Raw genomic sequence first — 19,943 nt, forward strand, 5'->3', positions numbered from 1 at the left:
TAAGGTAAACTACTATTACTTTTAAAAGGGCAACAACAACATGAAGATATAGTGCATTTTAATGTTTTCTAGGAAATATGCATGCAAGTGAGATGACATTGCATTAATGTTGGAAGGAAAAAAATCTATTGAAAGGCCATCTTGTTGGTATACGCAAGAACCACATGCCCTCAGAACTGGTTGTTTTTTGTAATCACTCTTAAACTTTACTTGAGAGCTGCCCCTAAGAAAATCTACAGTCTGTAGAACTGATGCTTGGAAGGCAGAATTTACAGGGAGGTTGTTTATGTAATTCTTTTCTACCCCAATTTCCACCTTTGTTATTCAGGTTTCCTTTCCTTGGCTCATTCATCTTTGAGCATGACTGAGAAGACAGAGCTCTCCTATGGGGTCAGTAAGGGTGGAAGTAGCATTGTATTTGCTGCTATGAAATAGTAAATCTGAACTGGATTCAAATCATCTCGTTCCCATGGCCGACTTAAGTATGAAGTGTGGAATCTCCCTGTCCTTTTAAAAAAGATTGGCCTTGCATTGATTCATATTTAAATAAAATAGTTTAAGCCCCTTCTTCAGTGTTAGCGTGGGTGCCTTCTTGCTGCCCAGGGTAAGTGAAGTGGACTGAGGCTCTCTACCAATTGTCAAGTGTTCAGGAGTGTCACTGGCAAACATTAACAGCCCAGCGTCTACGCTGGCTCTTGTCTAAACAAAATAGGTTGGACTAAGGTAACTTAACTAAATACCATCTATTTTCACTGTATGTTCTGTAAGCAGCAAACAGTAAACTAACTTCTGTGTTTCTTCCTAGGTATGTTTATCCTGCGTGACTGTCATACACTAATGGCATGGAACAGCTTACAGTTCTACTATTAATGTTTCCTTGAAATAATTCAAGTTTTGTTGGAGTAAGAGTCAAGTTACTTATCCACTGGCTAGTGCCCTGAAAGCAAAAGGGCTAGGAAGTAATAAATTAAAAATTAAAAAAAAGTCCTGAAATGTTACCTGCATGGGCTGTATAGCTGACGTTATTTCTGTTAGGTGCCATTAAGCACGCTTTGGCCTGTCCTGGTTATTGTACTGAAGACATAGCTGTGATTTACTCCTAGTTTATTATATCTGTGTTGTTAAATGTTTTTGTCATGAAAAGCAATGCCTGGCTCCCAAGCAAGGGATGAAGCATTGTTTGTCACGTAATTCATATATGCTCATTAGGAGATACTAGCTATATCCACAATGTGTAATTCTGTGCTTACATCTCTTACATTACATAATGTGTGGAAACTTCTTTTCCAGCTCTGACCTGCCCCCAAAGCTGTAAACTTAAATTCCACATTTAGAATAATGCTCCTTCATATGACAAACTCATCTGCGTTCTAGATAAAATAAAAAATTATGGGGTCTACAACAAAAAGCTGCAAGATGCTACTTGCAGCATTACTCATATTCTGTCCAGAAGTGCAGTGGCCACGTTGGGAAGGAAAGCAAGCTGAATCTGGGAGAAAAATAGCATGTTTATTGTTTGTGGGAGGATTGGAGCTGTTCCCTACTGCTTCTCAGAGCTGCCTATTTGTCTTTCTGCCCCATTTTTAAATGTTTACCAGAAACCAGTCTCTATCAATCTAAAAACCTAATGTACCTGAATATAAGATCCTGTTCCATAATGTTTCAGTGCAGTAAAGGACTGAACCAATACTACTCAAAACTGACAGTTGGGCAATGCCTGGAGGATGACAGATTGGGCGACACAAGATGCACCATGTATGTCTTTATAGTTAGAATGAGTCTCTGTAGAGCCCAGGGGTCTTAAGAAATGCAGGAACTTGAGAAGAAACTGTCGTTCTGGCTAAACCCTATGGGACTGCAAGCTCGTGGTCTTGTTTGTGGTAGTCCCTACCACGTTACTCCTGACCAGGAGGATCTCTGAACTTCAGGAGAGTCTTTTCCAGAGCGTCATGGCTTGCATAATGATTATGAATGCGATTCAGAAATGTAGCTTATGCATCAGTAATATTGGTGTACACATGTCCATCTTCTCTATATGAGGGTAAGATCCTTGCACTGCAGTTGATTTTTCTCTAAAGTTATTCTTACTGGTGTACCACAGGCGATCCTTTTTTCTTCACATTATTCATGTGGTTTCTGATCTAGATAGGCTTCCCTGCAGTGATCCTGTTTGCATTGCTTGCTCCTTCTCTCAGAACTTGTTATGAAGTTGTTAAGGATTTACATGGTCTCTCGTGTTATTTATTTCTATAAAACGAGTGCTGAAAATTGAAAAGTAGCAATCTTTATATTCTCCTTCAGTTTTCTGCTGCAATGTCACTGCAGACTTGAGAGATTAGAGTGAAGTCCTGGTTCTTTCCCAGGCTTGGTGTCTGTATGGACCTGATGGCAGACTTGCCAACTGCCGTATGACTGGAGGCTCTTGTTTAAACAGGCAATTCATAAGCTCAGAAAGAGTAAGATTAGCACTCCTGCTTAAAGAAAATGAAAGAATATAAGGAACTCTGGCTTTTAAGCTATTTGAAAAGATGCAAGTACATTGAAATCATTCTTGTAGCTTACCAAGAGAAATACAGCAAAATGGGTTTTTTTTAAATAGGTTGTAAATGATTTTTCTTTAACTTTTTTTTTTCCCTAAATGTTTTTTTTAACTTACAATTTATGGCATGGCTTTCCAGTAGAAATCTGCGTGGTGTTAATGCAATGTATATACTGAAGTTTTGATTTGAACCTGAATAACCTATATTGTTTGATCATGTGTGGGTATTAAAATGGTTTACAGTAAGTAGTAATCAATCATAATAAATGACATCTGTTGATACCAAGTTGTAACTCTGCTCAGTGCCCACAGCAGTATTCTGATTTGAAGTAACTTATTGCAGTTAAATTGAAGACATATACACAATTGGCTGAATATAATTGCCTGGCTGTTTACTGTTTGGTTTCATAGTACCACACAAGCTTTGAGTGCTGGGATCTTTGAAAAATGACGTGTCCAAAGTTTTCAGCTATTTATCTGTCAGACATGGTGAGGTGAAGTGTAGAAGACCTTTAGAGAAAAGACTGAGAGGAAAAAAACAGCTTTAAATCACTCCAGGGAGAGCTTCAGAAAAACAGAACCCAAAACAGTGCTTCTCTATTTTCAAAGCAGCATATGCAGGCATACCTGCGTGACTCTCATTAAGTTCATCTGAGTCGTGCAGCTCAAGCCCCATGCAATGTTTTGAAAATGTAGGAAATAAAAATGGTCTTTAACCAGACACCTGGGCTTCTATCCAGTTTTCTGGTGATAATGTCTGATGCATGCCGTTAATAAAGCATCATCCATGGGCTAAATTATTAAACTATAGACCTCTTTGCTGAAGGCTTTAAAGTCAGTTTTATTTTAAAAACAGAGGGGGAAAAAAACCCTGAAAACTGTCATGCACTCTTCAGCAATCGTTCCTAACCACTAGGCCCTTTTCCTTTTGAAGCATGGTCACCTCCCCCTGCCCCCCTCCCTCGACTTTTCATTTGTCGTCTTCACTTTTTCCTGAAAGTTCTCACAAGATAGCCATCTGAACTCCATGTTCTGCTTCTGATTTTTCCAAGTAATAAGTGCCTTCTCCTTGCTGGTTCTTTAATCTCAGATGAAGTTCTATACAATACAGGTGCCAGGATGGGAAAAACACACCTTTTCAGAGGTGAAGATGCTTTGCTCACGCCCTGTCTCTTGTATTTTGATGCTGACAAGAACATGGTGATGTTAGTAACTCTTCAGAGGCTTAACATTAAAAACATTCTCAATAGCAAGGAACAGGATCTGTTTAACTACTTCTGTTGATGAAGGTCTTGATGAGTGAGGTTTGGTTTTGCCTTCGAATACCAACAACTAAGCTGCGTGTAGCTAACAGGTTATTTTAAGAATTCCAGAAATGTAACTAACCTAGTCATTACTATACTGCAGTCTGAAATATGTTACCATTTCCTAAGTTTTACCAGTTTGACAAAGGTTTTGTTTTGCTTTAATCTGGTGTAAGTGTGGGAGGGATTGCTAAAAAGCCTAACAGTGAAGAGGGGGGCTCCTTGCTCTGCTTTTGCACAGCTGTCTTCTGTGGCTTTTTGGAACACCAGGATGTAACAACTTGCTTGCAATATCTGTAATTTTGGCAAGCTGATGGCAATGCATGCACAGCAAGCCAAGAGGAATACCTCTGTAATGGCTATGGGCAAGTAGGAACACTCACCCATGAGAAATGGCTTGCAATATGCTTTTGTGACATAGTTATGTGGTGTGTGTTTGGTCTTTTTTTAAGCTAGGTATAAAGGTATAAATTATTTTGCAGCACTGGATTTGCTTCAAGATATGTGGTTCATTGTTTGAAGATATTGGAGCTGTTGGTTAGGACTGTAGTCTGGTGCTGTGTTAAAGAAAAAGTATTGTGCTGTATTAGAAATAACCTTAAAAGCTTTTAAAATTTCGGTACAAAGCAAACCGACTTTTTCATAGGCTCCATGTTACACCTTATCTGAGAGACCTTGAGGCTGAGTGCAATTAAAACCTGTAACTATCAATATTCTTCTTCCTCTTCTGTTAATTTTTGGAGAAAATTAGTGCAGCAGTCTTGAGTACAGTATCTTGGTTTAAATACAATTTACCCTGCAGGTTTGTCCATGAGAATGACTGTGAGTTGATTTTACAGTTGAGTAGTATGCAAGCATGTGTCATACTGTGAACTTGCTTATTAAATGAATGCCCTTTATTTGCTGTGCAGGTGCCTTGCTCTTCTGTTTTTTTAATAATAAGGAACTTGGAGCTCCTGATGCTCAAAAGTATTAATTTAAGCTGATTTCTTTAGAGAAGCACCCTGTTATATGTAAAACTACCCCAACAGTAGCCCTGGCAACTTCTCACTTCCTTAAAGCTCTGGTTGCATCTCTAGCACTGGGCAGAAGGTCAAAACTTTTATAGAATATAATCTGTTTTCTCAGGCGTGGTCTGTGTTTGGGATCTTGAGCTTGAAATCTGGGGACATGTGAAAAGTTGCACTGCAGTTCTGGGGGCAGGGTGATGATTTCAGCTGAAGGTTGAAATAACTTGTGCTCTGTTTCAGCAGCATAAAAAATATTTTGACCCTGAAGAGGGCATGTTGATTGTGGGGTAATAGAGATGATTAAAATCCAGCAGCTATAGCTTTTACTTTAGGGAATATTTCCTAACTTGTCAAATCCTCTTCCCTTCAAGAAGAAAATATTCGGTTGTCTTCCATTAGGGCATTGTAGTATCCATGCAAAAGGAACATGTGTTCGTGCTAGAACCTGATACTAACAAGGTAGAGAATAGCTCCCTAGGAATGACTGAAGGCAACAGAGGTCCACACATTTGCATGTCAGCCCCCTACAAGGGACTTCCAACCTACTGGAGCCCAGGAATGAGCCAAGTCATACACAGGGCAGTTGTGAGGCTGGTCATCTTCCTATGTGTGTCATTGTCAGCAGTGAGTGGGGGGAAACCCTTTGAATGGCAGCTTTTTAATGGTAACATGACTGATGCTAGTAACCACTTGCCATCTTAAAATTATCTGAAGAGCTAACATTATGGTAGTGAAAATGGATTAGGCAGTGTTTCTGGGGATTAAGCAAGATTAAAGGAAAAATTTACGGTTAAAAGCATTAATTATATTTAATAATTTACTTGGAAAATGCGTAGGTTACTAAGGGTAGACGATCTGCCATGTAAATTTTGGACATACTTCCCCAGAAGTGGTTGGACATGGCAGTATGTGGTGGTACATTCTGTTAGAATTGAGTGACTTGAGACAGACCCCAGTGTAAAGTGGTTTAAGGTTTCTTCTAATATTTGAGTAGTGCACGCAAAATAATAAGCTTTTTCCCCTACCTTTCAACCTTCGGTGCTGAAATCCCCAAGCAGTGAAGCAAAGGCTATTTCTGACATCCTCTTTCTCCTCATATAGTCATTCAAACTATAAACAAACGTTCCCTTGCCTGCCATACAGGCTTGCCTACACAAGGAAGTTACAGTGGTTTAACTGCGATGTGATTGTAAATCCACTTAAATTGGTTCCAAATGGTCTGTGAGCACTCTAAGCCCGATTTAAACTGAAATGATAGCCTGGGTAGTTTGTTCTGCAGAGCTAAAACCTGCTTTTTAAATTGAGTTGATTGCGCTGTAGTATGGAAGACGCAGTCTTAAATGAAACATGAAGTCATTGTCTGTTGTGATATCCTTTTTGGAGCTGGAATGACTTTTTTCTGAGAGTGCTCCTGAGAGTCTGGAAGCTGGGTTGTTTGCTTTGTTTAATTCTACAGGGGTCTCGGGTGTCTTTGGAGGGAGCAATAGCTATGCTGTGTCTTTCAGCTCTTCTAGAGAGCTGATTACTGGGCTTATAGATGTGGACTGGCTTGTGTCCGTATTGCTCAGCGTTAGCACCTGGAGGAGGAGTAGGCTGACTGGCTGGTGGCCCTTGGTACTTGGTGTACTTGGACTGAGTAGACCGACTGGGGGTTGCATTTTTTTGTTTGGTTGTTTGTGGGCGTTTTTTGGTGGTTTTAAAAACCTTTGAAGTGCTGGAAAGAATGAGGTCTGTGTTTATAGCATTAGTGAAGTCTAGTGATGTGGATATAGGGCAAGATAAGAGGATATTTGAGGATACTAAGTCTGCCAAGGCAACTTAAAGGATTGCATGGGTTGAGGATGCCAGATTTCAGACTAGATGTCTTTTACTGCATATGGCCCACATTTCGTAACTTTAATGCTTTTGCCACTGGGGAAATCTTTCTGATGCCTAGATAAAAGAATACTATCTTACCTCTTAGTAGCATTGTTTAGAACAAGTATTTTTTTTCCATCTTGGCCTGAAAACATCTGTAGGGGATATGGGGTACCAGCCTGTTTCACGTATACTGCTCACCAGCCCTATTCTCTAGGTAGAACTGGTAAAAATCTGTTGTTACTATAGTGTTCATTGTTTCATGTTAACCAGGTGGTTGAGTTGTTGAAATCTGAGGAGAGACATTCCCTCAGCCTTCCTTGACTCACTGGTGTCCCATTCATAATGTTTTTTCCCCTTGCTAGTCAGGTAGGTCCTGAAAAATAAACCTGTCAGCTGCTGCGCTATCTTGCTGAAGCTTGCACTTGAGCTCAGTGTTTTGAACCCTACCTAAAACTCCTTGTTAAGGGATATTGTGTTGCCGGATGTGTACAGGGGCTTAAGAGGAAACAGGAAACCACCAAAAAATAGAGAAAAAAATAGAGTTGTTGCAGGTACAGCTGTTACATAGGCAAGATACAGGAGACTTGGAAAATGCACAGAGCTGGATATTTGCAGATGCCGAGTGAGTACCTGGAAATTGTGTGGTTCGTGTTCTTTTCTAGGACTTGGCATGCATGTACTGTTGAAGATAAGCAACTAGGTGGGATGAGCCATTGGCCTGAATGCGTATGACCATCCTGGTACTCTTATGCAAAGTTAGCACCTGCAGTTCTTTCTGGATTTCTCTCCTTTAGAGATGTGAGCACATTTTCCAGTAACCAAGAGCCTACAAGGGCTGCTACATGCTTTCAAGGAAAGAAAAAAAACCAAACCAGTAATGCGTATGACTTCACAGAATCCCCGTACAGCTGATGATTTTTCTTATTTCCTGGTTGCCTTCACTTTACATGGTATGCTTTTTTATTAAAAAAAAAAAAAAAAGTCTTAGTGTGTCTCAACTCAATGTTGAATTGATGCATTCATTCTGCACCAAGGAGCAAGGGGAACTACTTTTCTAAAGATGTATGCTGTTCTGATCTAGAATGAGGGGAGAATACAATAGGGGGAAAACTGTAACTATGATTTAGTTGGACAAATTTTCACATAATATATGATTTCCATAGAGAATAATGTCTTTTGGAGCTCTGCGGTGTTCTGAAGAGCTTGCTGTCCCAAGAATTTATTAAGAGGGAGCAAATATGGACCTTAACTGCATTTAGTTCATTTGGCTTGCAAATGGAAAACATTTATTCCCTCTTGCACTCTGTAGGTGTTTTTCTGCACCTGAGTCTAGTTCTGAAGCACAACTACTGTTGGAGGACTAGAAGGGACTTGCTTGCACAGCAGCTAGTGTCATGCTGTTCTGTGTAGATCAAGTGAATCATGGTATGGATGCTGTGCATATTTCCCTGCCTCCCACTGTCTGCTGTATTAAAAGTTAGCAATACTCATGCTCGTTACTGTAGTTAAAGGAAATTCTAATCAGTTTATTTCAGAGATAAAGTGGATTTATAACTTTAGAGTCTTGTACAAATAGAGTTTTCGTGTTAATATGTATTTGCCTAATTTTCAAGTAAGAAGTAAGCTTGTGGTTAGTTGTTCTTCATAATTTTTTGTTCCATGTTGCACGTAAAAGATGAAAAATACATCTTAATTCTCAGAGTTGCTACTTACAGCATTGCCTAAGCTCAAATTTTGTTTGTAGACCTTGTTCCTGTGAGCACTGCCTCAGGTGCAGTCTCAGCTTTTTGTTGTGTGTAACCACTCAGTCTTCCTGTGTTTTTGTGGAGCTTGGTAAAAAGCTACAGAAACCAGAGGTATGTTGCTGGCCCCCATTCGGAGGCAATTTGGTTATTTGTCATGAAGGGTTTTCCTAGCAGGAAGGTGATGGTGTGAGTTAGCTTGCTGGAGTTAAATCATTTGCGAAACGTTGTGAAACCAAGAACAGGTTTGTAGCAAGCATCATTAGCCTGCCATAGTCTCTCCTTTACTACTCAGCCTTTTCAGGAGAGTCATTCATAAAAAGAAGCACTCTCTGAGGCTTGCTTGGTGTATTGAGTGAGTGTCCAATACTCTCCCAAAGGCACAAAATGAAGTCTTGAACTGAATTCAGCAATCACATGAATGCATTGCTCCTATGTATGAACTTCTATTTTTTTTGTCATCTAAGGTATTTTTTCTTAGCTACTTTGATTTTTTTTTTCTTCGTACACAGCTCTATCAGAAGATACGGTGAATGCTTTCAAGGCACACCAAGAATTTCTTTGTAGGTATTGCAGTGAAAACTAATTGCTTTCCAAAAGAAGTTCAAACGTTATTTTTTAGTGAGACGTAAATCAAGAAGTAATTTACCAGTGAAATGATTGCACGTTCTTACCATGTGCTGCGTATTTTGGCAAGAGGTATTTAGGGTCCAAGTCTTTCAGCTTTTGTCTGCATGTAAAGAAATACATTTAGACTAAATTACCAGTATTGTGTGTATTTTCCACATGAGAGGAATGGCAGTGAGAGCTGGGGAGAGACCTTTTTTGAACTAGTCTTGGAGCCTTTAGGGAAGCAGTAGCATGTTTAAAAGCAGGTGTGTAAAAAAAAAGAAAATGGAAAGTCCTGTCTATTTTTAGGCTGTCTCACTGACCAAGGAAATGGTTGTAATACTACATAAAACTGGAATAAATGTAAAATAAGTACTAGGGAGCTGTTTAGATTGCATCGTGAGTCCTGGTAGTTTTGGGCTAGCATGTTGTCTCTGTGCTGCAATGCTAATAGAGTTGTGGGTAATGAGAAACATGGGCTGCTCCCTAGATTACAACTGTAAAGGTTTGCTCTTGTCAGTATGACAGTAGATGAGCTGCTGTTTCCATAGCGGTCTGGCTTTTCTGTTGCTGAGTTTGGTTTTTTTTCCTTGGGTTCCAAACTGTAAGAGAACTATGTATAAACTTCCTGGATAAAAGTAGTTTAATGCAAGGGCTTACAGAGACTGAATTTTATTTCATAGGGAGGAAGGGGGGGGAACAGACTTGCAAGGGGCACCTGGCAGTTCATGTAGCCATAATAGGGAATCCTAAGGGGACTGTGGTTCCAGACCTAAAATGACCTTGCTACAGAACTGCCTCTATTGCACTTAATTCAGCAGCTTTGCAGAAGGATTCCTTTATGTGGTGACAAGGAAAGCAAAATCTGTGAAACTGTGTTTGAGTGCAACATAAGGGACTACTGCAAATAAAGGTTTGAAGGGAAAGGATTGAAGTGTAAAATAGGAACTGAATAGTGACGGTCAGAGTCTTGGTCCTCACCATCAGCTTTTCTGTCAGTATAGGGAATGCATTTGGTCCTTGGAAACATTAAAATAGTATTGATTACTGCAAGATGTTGCCTAGGTTTATATCCAAGAAATAAGACCACACAACTGTATTTTAGCTACATAAAATGAATATTGATCTCCCTACTACTTTTTATCCTGGTGCCCTGTACCATATGCAGGTATAAGTGAATGCATTTGTATGTGGATTGGGAACTTTTTGCTTCATTAAGCTACACATAGGCTACAGGGAAATTGCCAGCTACACAATGCTATGGGAAGAAGACAACTAAGAGTAAAAGTAATATTTTCTTAATGAATTACAGCATTCTATACATTCTTTTTTTTTTTTTTTTTAATTCAATCTTATCTTCTTCCATTCTGATGATCTCTTATTCCTTTAGGGGCAGTGCTTCAAAGAAATCTTTACATGTTCCCGTGTTCTTGCGATGCTGTTCTGGGGTACTAGATAAATGAGGTCCGGGTTTGGGATTTTATCTTTCAGCTAACTGGATGTGAAAACGGAATGCTATGATTTTAGAGAAATGGATTGCTTGCTAGTCACCTCAAGGTACTTGCATACATGTCTGTGACAGAATGCATGTTGCAGTAAGGCTAGCTCCAGCTTGGGTGGGACCAGGTGTATTCCACCAGTGTCCCACAGAGTTACAGCTCCACAAGGATACAGGGTTGCAATGTGGGTGTTTAGATAACGGAGGTTTGACATTTCCACTCTCCGCTTTGTAAATGCGCGCAATGTTGGGGTTTTCTGTGCGTGCCAGATCTTCTAGGGCCGGATTTGTGTTAAAGCTTCTGGTCTCTGTTCTTGTTTTGGTACGAGAGGTGTTGATGAATTTTGTGGTTACAGGTCTGTGGTGATGTGCTTTATTCAGGCTGCAGTGAGCCCTAGTGCACATCCCAGGTGTGAACAGCCTTGGTGCGTTCAGCCATATTTTTGACTCATGGTGCTATCAGGCTTCATTCAGGGAGCATCGTGTGTTTTGTTGGCTTTCCTTCTGCTTGTACATCAAATACTAGACTTGCTGGCCTGTTGATCTTTTCTATAGCCCTTTCTGTGCTTGCTTTCCCTTTCATTGCCCTTACTTGGCTAATAGTAGTAGCATCCTTTTTTCCACAGTTCCCTGATCTTTTTATTTCAAATACTACTTTTCTTGCTTTCTGACATGATTTTTATTATTGGATTCTAAGTGCTTAGCAAAATTTCAGGTGGGTAAGTTACCTGAAACTGTTCTGTTTCCTCACCTAATAATATAAATAGCTAAACTTGGGTCTTTTTTTTATCCATTTATTTCAGCATTAAAGAACAAATTAAGAATAACAAACCCAAAGCACTTCTATTACTTCATTGTTGGCTAAAGATACCATTTAGCTTCAGAAAAGCCAGCAGGTCATTTAAAACCATGTAATAGCATGTCCTTATCTTTTTATGCGAGATGTGGGTCAATTACACAGTTGTGAAAGTTGTATCAAGACCAGTCTGGAGTGATTACATGCTGATGAGATACCATAAATTCTCATTAATACATGCCAAGCTATTAATAGTCATATTGTACTTTCTAGTTCCACAGTGATGTGCTAGTACTCAAGGGCAGTTAAAGGAGCTGGCAGGGAAATCTGGGAGGCAAAAAAGGAGAAACAAGCCCCAAGAACGTTTACATTACTGAATGGCTGCAACACTGCAGTCACTGCTGCTTTGAGCGTAAGCACGTCTTCCATGACAATGGAAACCTTTCTTTACAGCTGCACTCTTTTTGCTGAAGGAGTGTTATGAGTAATGTTTGTTTTGTAAAAAGGGCTGATGGTACAGGGAGTTCATAGCATGAGTTTACACTGTAGTAGCAGGAGACAGTGGCCTGGTGTGATGCTTCCAGCTTGCCAACCAAGCAGCTGAGCCCACCTCACTCCCCAAGCAGGGGTGAAAAAAGGATATAGCCAACGAGCTTCTGTCTTGTTTCTTCTCAGCTGGCATCTTCCATCTGTCTCAGCCTGACTTCCAGCCAGAGCAGGATGCTCTGCTGGCTTTGTAGGGTAATGATGGGTGACTTCCCAGCATCAGCAGTCTTGATAGTCTTGCTTTGGCTGTGCTTTGGACCCCTTTGACTATGCAGGTGTGCTGAAACTCTGCGTCCTGGACAGAACTGTCCTGAGCCATGTTGCTTTTTAATATGTTTTTTAAAAAGTCACTATGTGAGTACTGTCACTTCTCAGGTGTCACACATATGCATGATGAAACAATCCTAGTGTAGCCGTGTCAGCTTAAGAAAACTTAAGGATGGATGAAAAATAGTAATATCTACCAGAGTAGAGTTGGTTCTGTTTGTAGAAGGGAAGTGTTCTGAGGAACTGCTAAGTTTAACCACATCTTTAGGCAAGTATGTCTGTCCCTTGGTAGTTCAGGCTATTTCTAATCACGTTATTGTAGGCTTGTTTCTGCAGCAATTAGTATGCTGGAGAAATACTAAGACCCTGGAACACTTCACACCAGAAGAGCTGGAGAAATATCTTACCCTTTCTACTTGGTGTCATAAGAATTAAAAAAATAAGTCAGATAATAGTTTTCTGTTAAATTTGCTCTAATGGGCTGCATGTTCATTTTACCAGTGAGGTAAATATTAAATACATAATTTGACATACTGATTAGATGTTTGTGTAATTGAAGGAACACAAAAAAAGAAACCCACCACCCTACTGTGAAGAAAAAGAATTTCCATGGCCTGCTATGTTTTGTGGTTTGGTTTTTTTTAAAAAACATGTTAATTGGTGTGTTGTGGCCAAATGTTGCTGGGAGAGGCAATCTTCTCATGTCTTAAATGGCTAGTTGCTTCTGATGTATACTGCATAGTCATCTGCAGATGTGGTATCTTTCCACAGTGCTCACAACTCCTAGGGCAAGAAACATGATGGTTCTCTAATGGTAACCACTAGGGAAAAAAAAAAAACAACCCAACAAACAAAACCCACAGGTTCACTAATTCTTACTTAATTTTGAAGTCTTCAGAATTTTTCTGAGGATTTAAACTACGAATTGCTAGTTTGTATGACTGTGAATGATGTTGCTCTTGGCCCTCATGCCCCCTTTTCCTCTGCTCTCTCTGTGCTTGCCCCTCCTGTTGTATGTTACTTGTGCTTTGGAGGATGGGTGTCAGTAGCTGATTGCTTGGAGAAGAGCAGCATGGAAACAACACATATAAGGAAGAAATCAAATTTTCTACAAGTCTCCTCTATAAGTAGAGAAAGATGAAGCTGATAAAACTGTGCTCTTTAGTATGCTGAAATATAAACTGTCTCTCTGTAGTCAACAATAGAAGAAATAGCAGCTGTTCAGGGTTATTTAATAAACTAGTGTTTAAAGCCAGGAAATCTCTATTGTATTGGTTGCTTTGATATTTATCTGACCAAGCTCTGCAATCAATGCATAGGGGTTTTTTAATGAGATAGAAGCAGCGCAAAACTTTTAAAATATGTGTGAACACTGGTGGAGAATATTGGAGATGATTTTTAAGCTTAAATGGGCACTTGTTTGGAGTGCATAGGCCTGGAGCAAATGCTTTTCGATTGAAAAATATTGATCTGTTTTCAGCAAAGAGTTAATAAACAGTGTGGGGGAATAAAAGGAGCAAGGGAAATATTCCTTGGCAAATCAAGTCAGTCTTAGGCAGCCATGCTTACCCTGTCCAATCTTATTATTGAGGCTCTTTACCTATGTTATGAAGTGGGTGCTGTACCTTCTCTAACAAAGCGATTGTGTTAAGGCTGTGTGCATTTGGGCAGGCATAGGAGTCGGGCATGGAGACAGACATCTGTAATGAGAGGTTTTTAATCACGACACATCATTAATGAACTGCATAGGAGATGCACAAACCTGCATTATTGAGCAAACTGTAAATGAGCCTGTTTGGTAAGAACATGTGAAATGTGTGTGTGCTGAGAGCCCAGATTTTTAGAATTAAATTCATTTCTGAATAGGAAAGGCATCCTGTCTGGCTATAATTGGTGCCTGTGGCAATTGTTGATACCCTGACTACATTAGCTTTCTGTGCCCTTTAGCAGAATTGGGAAAACATTTCTAATACTTGTTAAGCTGTCTATTATCAAGACTTCGTAAATATACATGTTTAGAATAGATGATTTGCTATCCCAGTGCCTTAGAGCACTTAAATAAATTAGTTCCTACTATTTCAGGCATTAATGTTGCGGTAATTATGCATGAAGCAATAATGCAATTAAAATTGCCTTCCAACTTGCTCAAGTGGGAATATTTTTTGAAAATAATACTTGATCTTTTCTCAAAATGTACTCTAGAGCAGGTGGATGGGCTTGTGGCTCAAAATGGCAGCGCCAGACTCTTTTACCTTGAGATCCTCAGTTTGCCTGCAGCTCAAGTCAATATTAACCAAGTTTTGCCATCTGTTGGCTTTTGTCGACCTCTGGAAGGAGGCAGCAGTCTCATTTCCACATCCTACACACCCCCCTCCTTTTTTTTTCTTTCCCCTTCTCTAGTGGCACAGTGCCCACATCACAGCTGGCATTGAGTGCTTCAGCAGTGGGGTTTCTTACTTAAAGAATGTGGCCACACTTCAAGGCAGGAAACATGGGGTAGTTTTTAGTTTGCAACATGTTCCACTTTGTGTGCACAATACCTACTGGTTTCAGATCTTTGCAATGTCTGCTATAATAAAGCGCGGCAATATATCAACCCAAATTTCAGCCGCAGGTATGAATTTCTTTACAGTCAAATTGGACCTCTTGTCCTTGGGAGAAAAATATATATTTTGTAGCAGAGTTACAAATAAGCTTTTCCAGCTTTTTGGCAGCCAGGTAATAGTTAAAGTGAAAGGGTTTCTTTTTTTCCAGCCAGAAAAGCGGTTTAATAACTCTGGGTCCATTTGTTTATAGCAGTACTGGAGTTGAGCCCTGCAAATCCCTGGAGCTTGGCAAGCCAGGCAGACTTGGCAAGTTTTTCTACCAGCTTACCAACTCTGAGTCAAGTATGGGTTGTTGCAACTTCATTCTGTTAACAGGAAGATTGAGGTGGAGGGTTTTTTGTTGTTTTTTTTCTCTTTGCTGACCTTAAAGAATACCATATTCTCTCTTACAAACAGCTGGTCCTAAACCATGCATGACAATTTATGGTTTATGTTCAATTCAAATAGGTGTATATTTTACACAGAGTATCTGATTTACTCTTGACATTAAGATATTGAGGAATTATATGACATTCTGTTGATTGGCATTTGATAATGTGAATCTCTGGAGAAGACAGGGATAGCTGTTATTTTTCAGTGTGTCGTAGCTGTAACAGCTTTTGCCCTCTGTCTGGAGCATGTGGTGCATGCAGACTTGCATAAGCGTTGGGAATGTTCTCACTTTGAATTTTCACCTGTGTGGATCCTGCCAAAAGAAAAATAGTTCAAATTTGGCTTTTGAAATAGCAGAACATTGAACTTTCTGAATGTTACTTCCTGGCCTTCTGAATTACAGCAGCTTGAAATAAGGAAAAAAATTCTCTTTAAGGGGTTCTTTCTATGTTGAAAAACACTGCAGAAGGCTAAAGATAGTGACACTTAAATACCCGTTCACCACAGTCAGACACATCCATCTCAGTACTATTCTCTAGTAAATGACTAATCTGAAGGTGATTTTAGCAGGGTCCTTCAATGAGTTCTGGTAGGGTAGGAACTTAGAGTAGAAAGAATTGGGTTGTTGAGGGGGTATTTTTCACTTGTACTTTGACAGTCTGCTGCATTGTGGGGCATCATACCAGCTTTTCTTTGTCCAAGTTTTAAATGATTGTATTATCACTTCATTATTGCTAGTATTTTTGTTGGGAAATGTGTATCTAAGATGTTAGCTTTGCCTGGTTTGGGGCTTTTCTCCTAGCCTTGGGCTTGCTACCTAAAGTCTGGCTGCTTTGTTTTACCCTTTTGATGGAAAATCAGCAACATCTTGCTAGAGGACTAGTTATGGGAGGCTATGGTTTCAGAAAGCAATGATTTTCTAAGTAGCATGAGCCAATGTCATAAAAGGCCTCAACATTTGCTACAAATCTTTGAAATTTGCTTTCTCAGTGGGGTCTAGAAAACAGTAGTGCACAGGTTGTGGTTGCCAGCTAGCCAGACAGGCTTCTGATTTGTGAGCTATTTATGTTTTGTAGGATTGCTGCCTTCATTCATAGCTGCAATTAATTGTAAGAAGCCTGGAGATGCTAAATGCCTGGACTGTCATTGCTAAATATCTGAGACTATCCTTATTTAAATCTCTGTTTCTTCCTAAGAGAAGAAACTGTTTAGTTCCTTACCTAATAGCTCAAAATTAATTGTGGTTTCTTTTTGGGGCATCAGGCTTTGTACCCAAGATCTTTTATGTATTTCATTTGAAGTGTTGAGTTAAGTAGCTGATTTAAAATGCTGGTTGAAAGACTCCAAGTGTGAGAGTGTGACTGGTCTATGTGTGCTGCTTTGAGCCACTAATTGAGTCTTTAGAGCAAGATTTAAAGAGCAGTGATCATTCAAGTTTATACAGTAGAAATGATAAAAAAAGCTGTGATGTGAAATGTGTCTTCCCTTTGTCCTTTTACTGGGCAGAGCTGGGGAGGTGAATACTTAAATGCTGATTTAATATATTGTGTGATTGACAATGTGAAAGAAAGGAATTTTTTTAAGAAACTGGAGAAATATTTTGTGGTTTATACTAGGCTGATGCCCTTCAGCTAAATGGACTTGGTAAGAAACTGTTGGCTCTTAAGAAAGCTTACAAGGGCACTTCTGAAGTACAAGCTGCAAGAAGGTGGCAGCAGGTATAGCAGAGTAAAAACTTCAGAGTAACGTGGGGTGAAATTGATAGAAAGTCTCTAGTGGAAAGAGCAGTTGCAGGTTTAAAAAACTGTAGGAAATAAATTCAAATAGCTGCCTACTGTGCAAGGCATATCTATTAGCAAATGAGTTGAGATCAGTGGCATTGCTTCTCACTTGAACAGTGAGTGCATTAGAATGATTAATTTTAAACAAGAATGGTGATATACTAGATGTAAGAACAGCTGTAGAGGGTCAGGATAAGAGTTCAACTAACCCGATCTCTTATCTGTGAACAGTGGTAGTTCTCTGGCAGACACATCTGGTCTCCAGCTTTCCTTCCATGATTTTTTTTTTTCTAATTGCTGTTGGCGTCCACAGCATAGTCTGGCAGGCAGTTCCCTTAGGTCAACCACGTATTGTGTGGAAACCCTTTGCTTTTTCTTTTTGTGTAGCTTGCTAATCTACTGTCTTGCAGCAGTTCTTATTTGAACAACTATTTGCTATTCTTGTCAATCTTATAAATATGTTAATCTTCCCTTAAGTTGCCTCTGTCCCATGCTGAAGAGTCCTAGTCTGTTTAGACATTGCATCTATGGCAACAGTTGTAGGTCTTGATGCAGTATTGGTAATCTTCTCTTGTTGTTTTTCTTAATTTTATCCGTTTTGGGTAGGAGCAGGGGAAGAGATCAGATGACATACAGTTAACTAATTGTCATTGGAGGTGTTTTGCTAGGACACTAATACCGCACAAGTGAGCCAGAGAAGAAATTATGCTGGCAGGAGAGTGCTGCTGTATGTGAGTGACAGAATGGTGTCAGAAGAGATGCCTGGAGTGGGTGCCGTGGGTACTCGGGCAGTGAGAAGGGAATAGGCGTGGGCATCCCTTGACTGGTCTGCAATGCCTATGCCTGCAGTGCAACATGAACTTGTAAAGCAAATGCAGGACAAAATGTGTTGAAAGGGGGTGGGGAGAAGGAGTGTTCCCACACATAATGTTTAGCTAATTTTGAATGAAGTGCCATGTTGCAGTGTGGAGTTTAAAATGGACTACAGCCACACATTCACAGAAATCCTTAGTTATCTAGTAAGTGCAATGGTTGACATGCAAACTGTTTCAGGATGCCCTTAAACTGTTGATTATTCTTCCAATTTCTTGGGGTAAGATAATTCTTTTCCTTCTTGCTTATATTGTTTTCTAAGCTTCTTTCAATGCCCGCTGACTACAAATTTTGTTCCAACCCAGAAAAGCACTTCTTGCTTCAAAAAGCTGCTTAAACAAGATAAGAAATAGGCTCAAGGAAGCTAGGTCCAAGGGAATGCTAAAAAGAGTTTACCGATGTCCTGCAGCTTACAGTGGTTTCCTGGGATTGTGGCATTACTGAATCTCCTCAGCTGGAAGGCACCTCGGAGGCCATCTAGTCCAACTTCTTGTTTGAAGTAGGGTGAACATAAAATTCAAACGAGGTGGCTCTGGGCTTGCTCAGCTAGGTTTTGTAAGAAGATGAAGACTCCACAGCCTTTTATTACTAATTTGGTAGTTGATTAAATACCATGCTTACACAATCTAGACAATAAGATTATAATATTAGTAAGACTATGTAACTGGTAAGTTGGTGTCACTGGAATTCTGGGACTGTAAAAGTAGGACACTAGTCAAGCAGAGCATCCATCCAAACACATTTACCTTGGAAATTCTGTGCAAACCATGATGGAAACTAAAGTGGCTTCTGGCTTCAAGCATTTGCCAGCAATAAAGACTTTGAAATAGTTTGAGGCAATTTTAATTTTTTAGCGCAATGGTGCAAATATAGCAAATTGTTCCATCACCTGAGTATTTTATTTTAAATAAACATTATTCTGGCAGTATTTAAAATGTAAGACTTCAGAAGATAACTGCCTGACAGTACTGAAAATTATTTTTAGAGCATGACAAGCAGCTGTCTCCACATGGTGGTTTGTGTTCTCCATGCTCCTCCTCTACTGTAAATGGAAACATGTACTGCAGTAGTAATCTAAAACTTCTTGTTACTTGTCTTTGTTTCAGCTTTGGTTTGCTTTCATTAATGGATTTTCTGGACAGATCTTATTTGAGCGGTGGTGCATTGGTCTGTATAATGTGGTAAGTGCTACAAGTTTTGACTTTATAGTGCTTGGGACTTGTATATTACTGTGTGTCCCATTTTTCACAGGTAACTGTCTCGGTTGTATGTCAGGAAAGGTGAGTTCATTTGTAAAAGCCATTTTGAATCCACTCTGAGGTAGATAAAAAATTTTGGTTTCGGTGGTGTTTTTATCACAAAAATAAATTGGGGAAAATGTGTTGAAATACACATTTTGCCTAATATAACCTCCAGAAAACTCTGTAGCTTTTAGAGGGAATTTAATTTGGTCTTCAAAAACATCTTCAGCCTTTTGTACTGAATATTTTGCTGACTGTTCATGTTCAAAATAGACACAGAGTCTTAATCTTTGAGTTTTGATGGGTTTTTTTCCCCTCAGACTCTTAACAGATGCTCAGAGAAGTGTCATGCAGATGCTTTGGGTTGACCCGTGCTACCTATGTCCAGAACGGGAAGTAGTGTTGCTGCGTCACCAGCATTTTTCACTTGAACCAAGAACAAGATATGTCAGTCCAAGACTGATTCCTGATTTTTGCTGTGCTCCATAGAGTGCCACAGTATCGCACGTGATTTTCACTTAAATCAATACTACTATTTAATCGATAACTTTCATTAAAGTCTGGACGATCTCTGGGACCAAGTTCCATGCCATTGACTGATTTTGAGTGTTACCTTTGCAATGTTACTGATGAGTGACTTGGTGTCTGGGTTTATAAACCATTAGGACATTTTGTCAGTGTTAGAAAATCCTTTGAATTTCTCTTTGGAGGGGGGAAATTAAATTATTTTTTTAAAGATTACTCATTCCAAATATATGGTAATACAGAAGAAGCCAGCAAATTATCCCTATCACTGAGTAGTATTAATGGAAACACTTAACTTCTGTCGCATTAATTTTAAAAGTGATGGCACAAACCCTCATATCCCATAAGATTTCATATTCTTCATGGACAGTATT

At 39.5% G+C, this 19,943-nt stretch overlaps 1 protein-coding gene across 4 annotated transcripts in view; it reads left to right on the plus strand.

Annotated features, from left to right (window-relative positions):
• ATP8A2 (ATPase phospholipid transporting 8A2) overlaps positions 1 to 19,943 on the plus strand; it is a 349,978-nt gene that overhangs the window by 213,872 nt on the left and 116,163 nt on the right. For all 4 annotated transcript variants that reach the window (XM_055802562.1, XM_055802564.1, XM_055802565.1 and 1 more), the window contains one exon: positions 18,910 to 18,984. In XM_055802562.1, the coding sequence (XP_055658537.1) occupies positions 18,910 to 18,984 (75 nt within the window). The remainder of the gene's footprint in view (positions 1 to 18,909; positions 18,985 to 19,943) is intronic.

The sequence above is a fragment of the Falco peregrinus genome, chromosome 4 (assembly GCF_023634155.1).
Source record: "Falco peregrinus isolate bFalPer1 chromosome 4, bFalPer1.pri, whole genome shotgun sequence".
NCBI classification, from domain to species: Eukaryota; Metazoa; Chordata; class Aves; order Falconiformes; family Falconidae; genus Falco; species Falco peregrinus.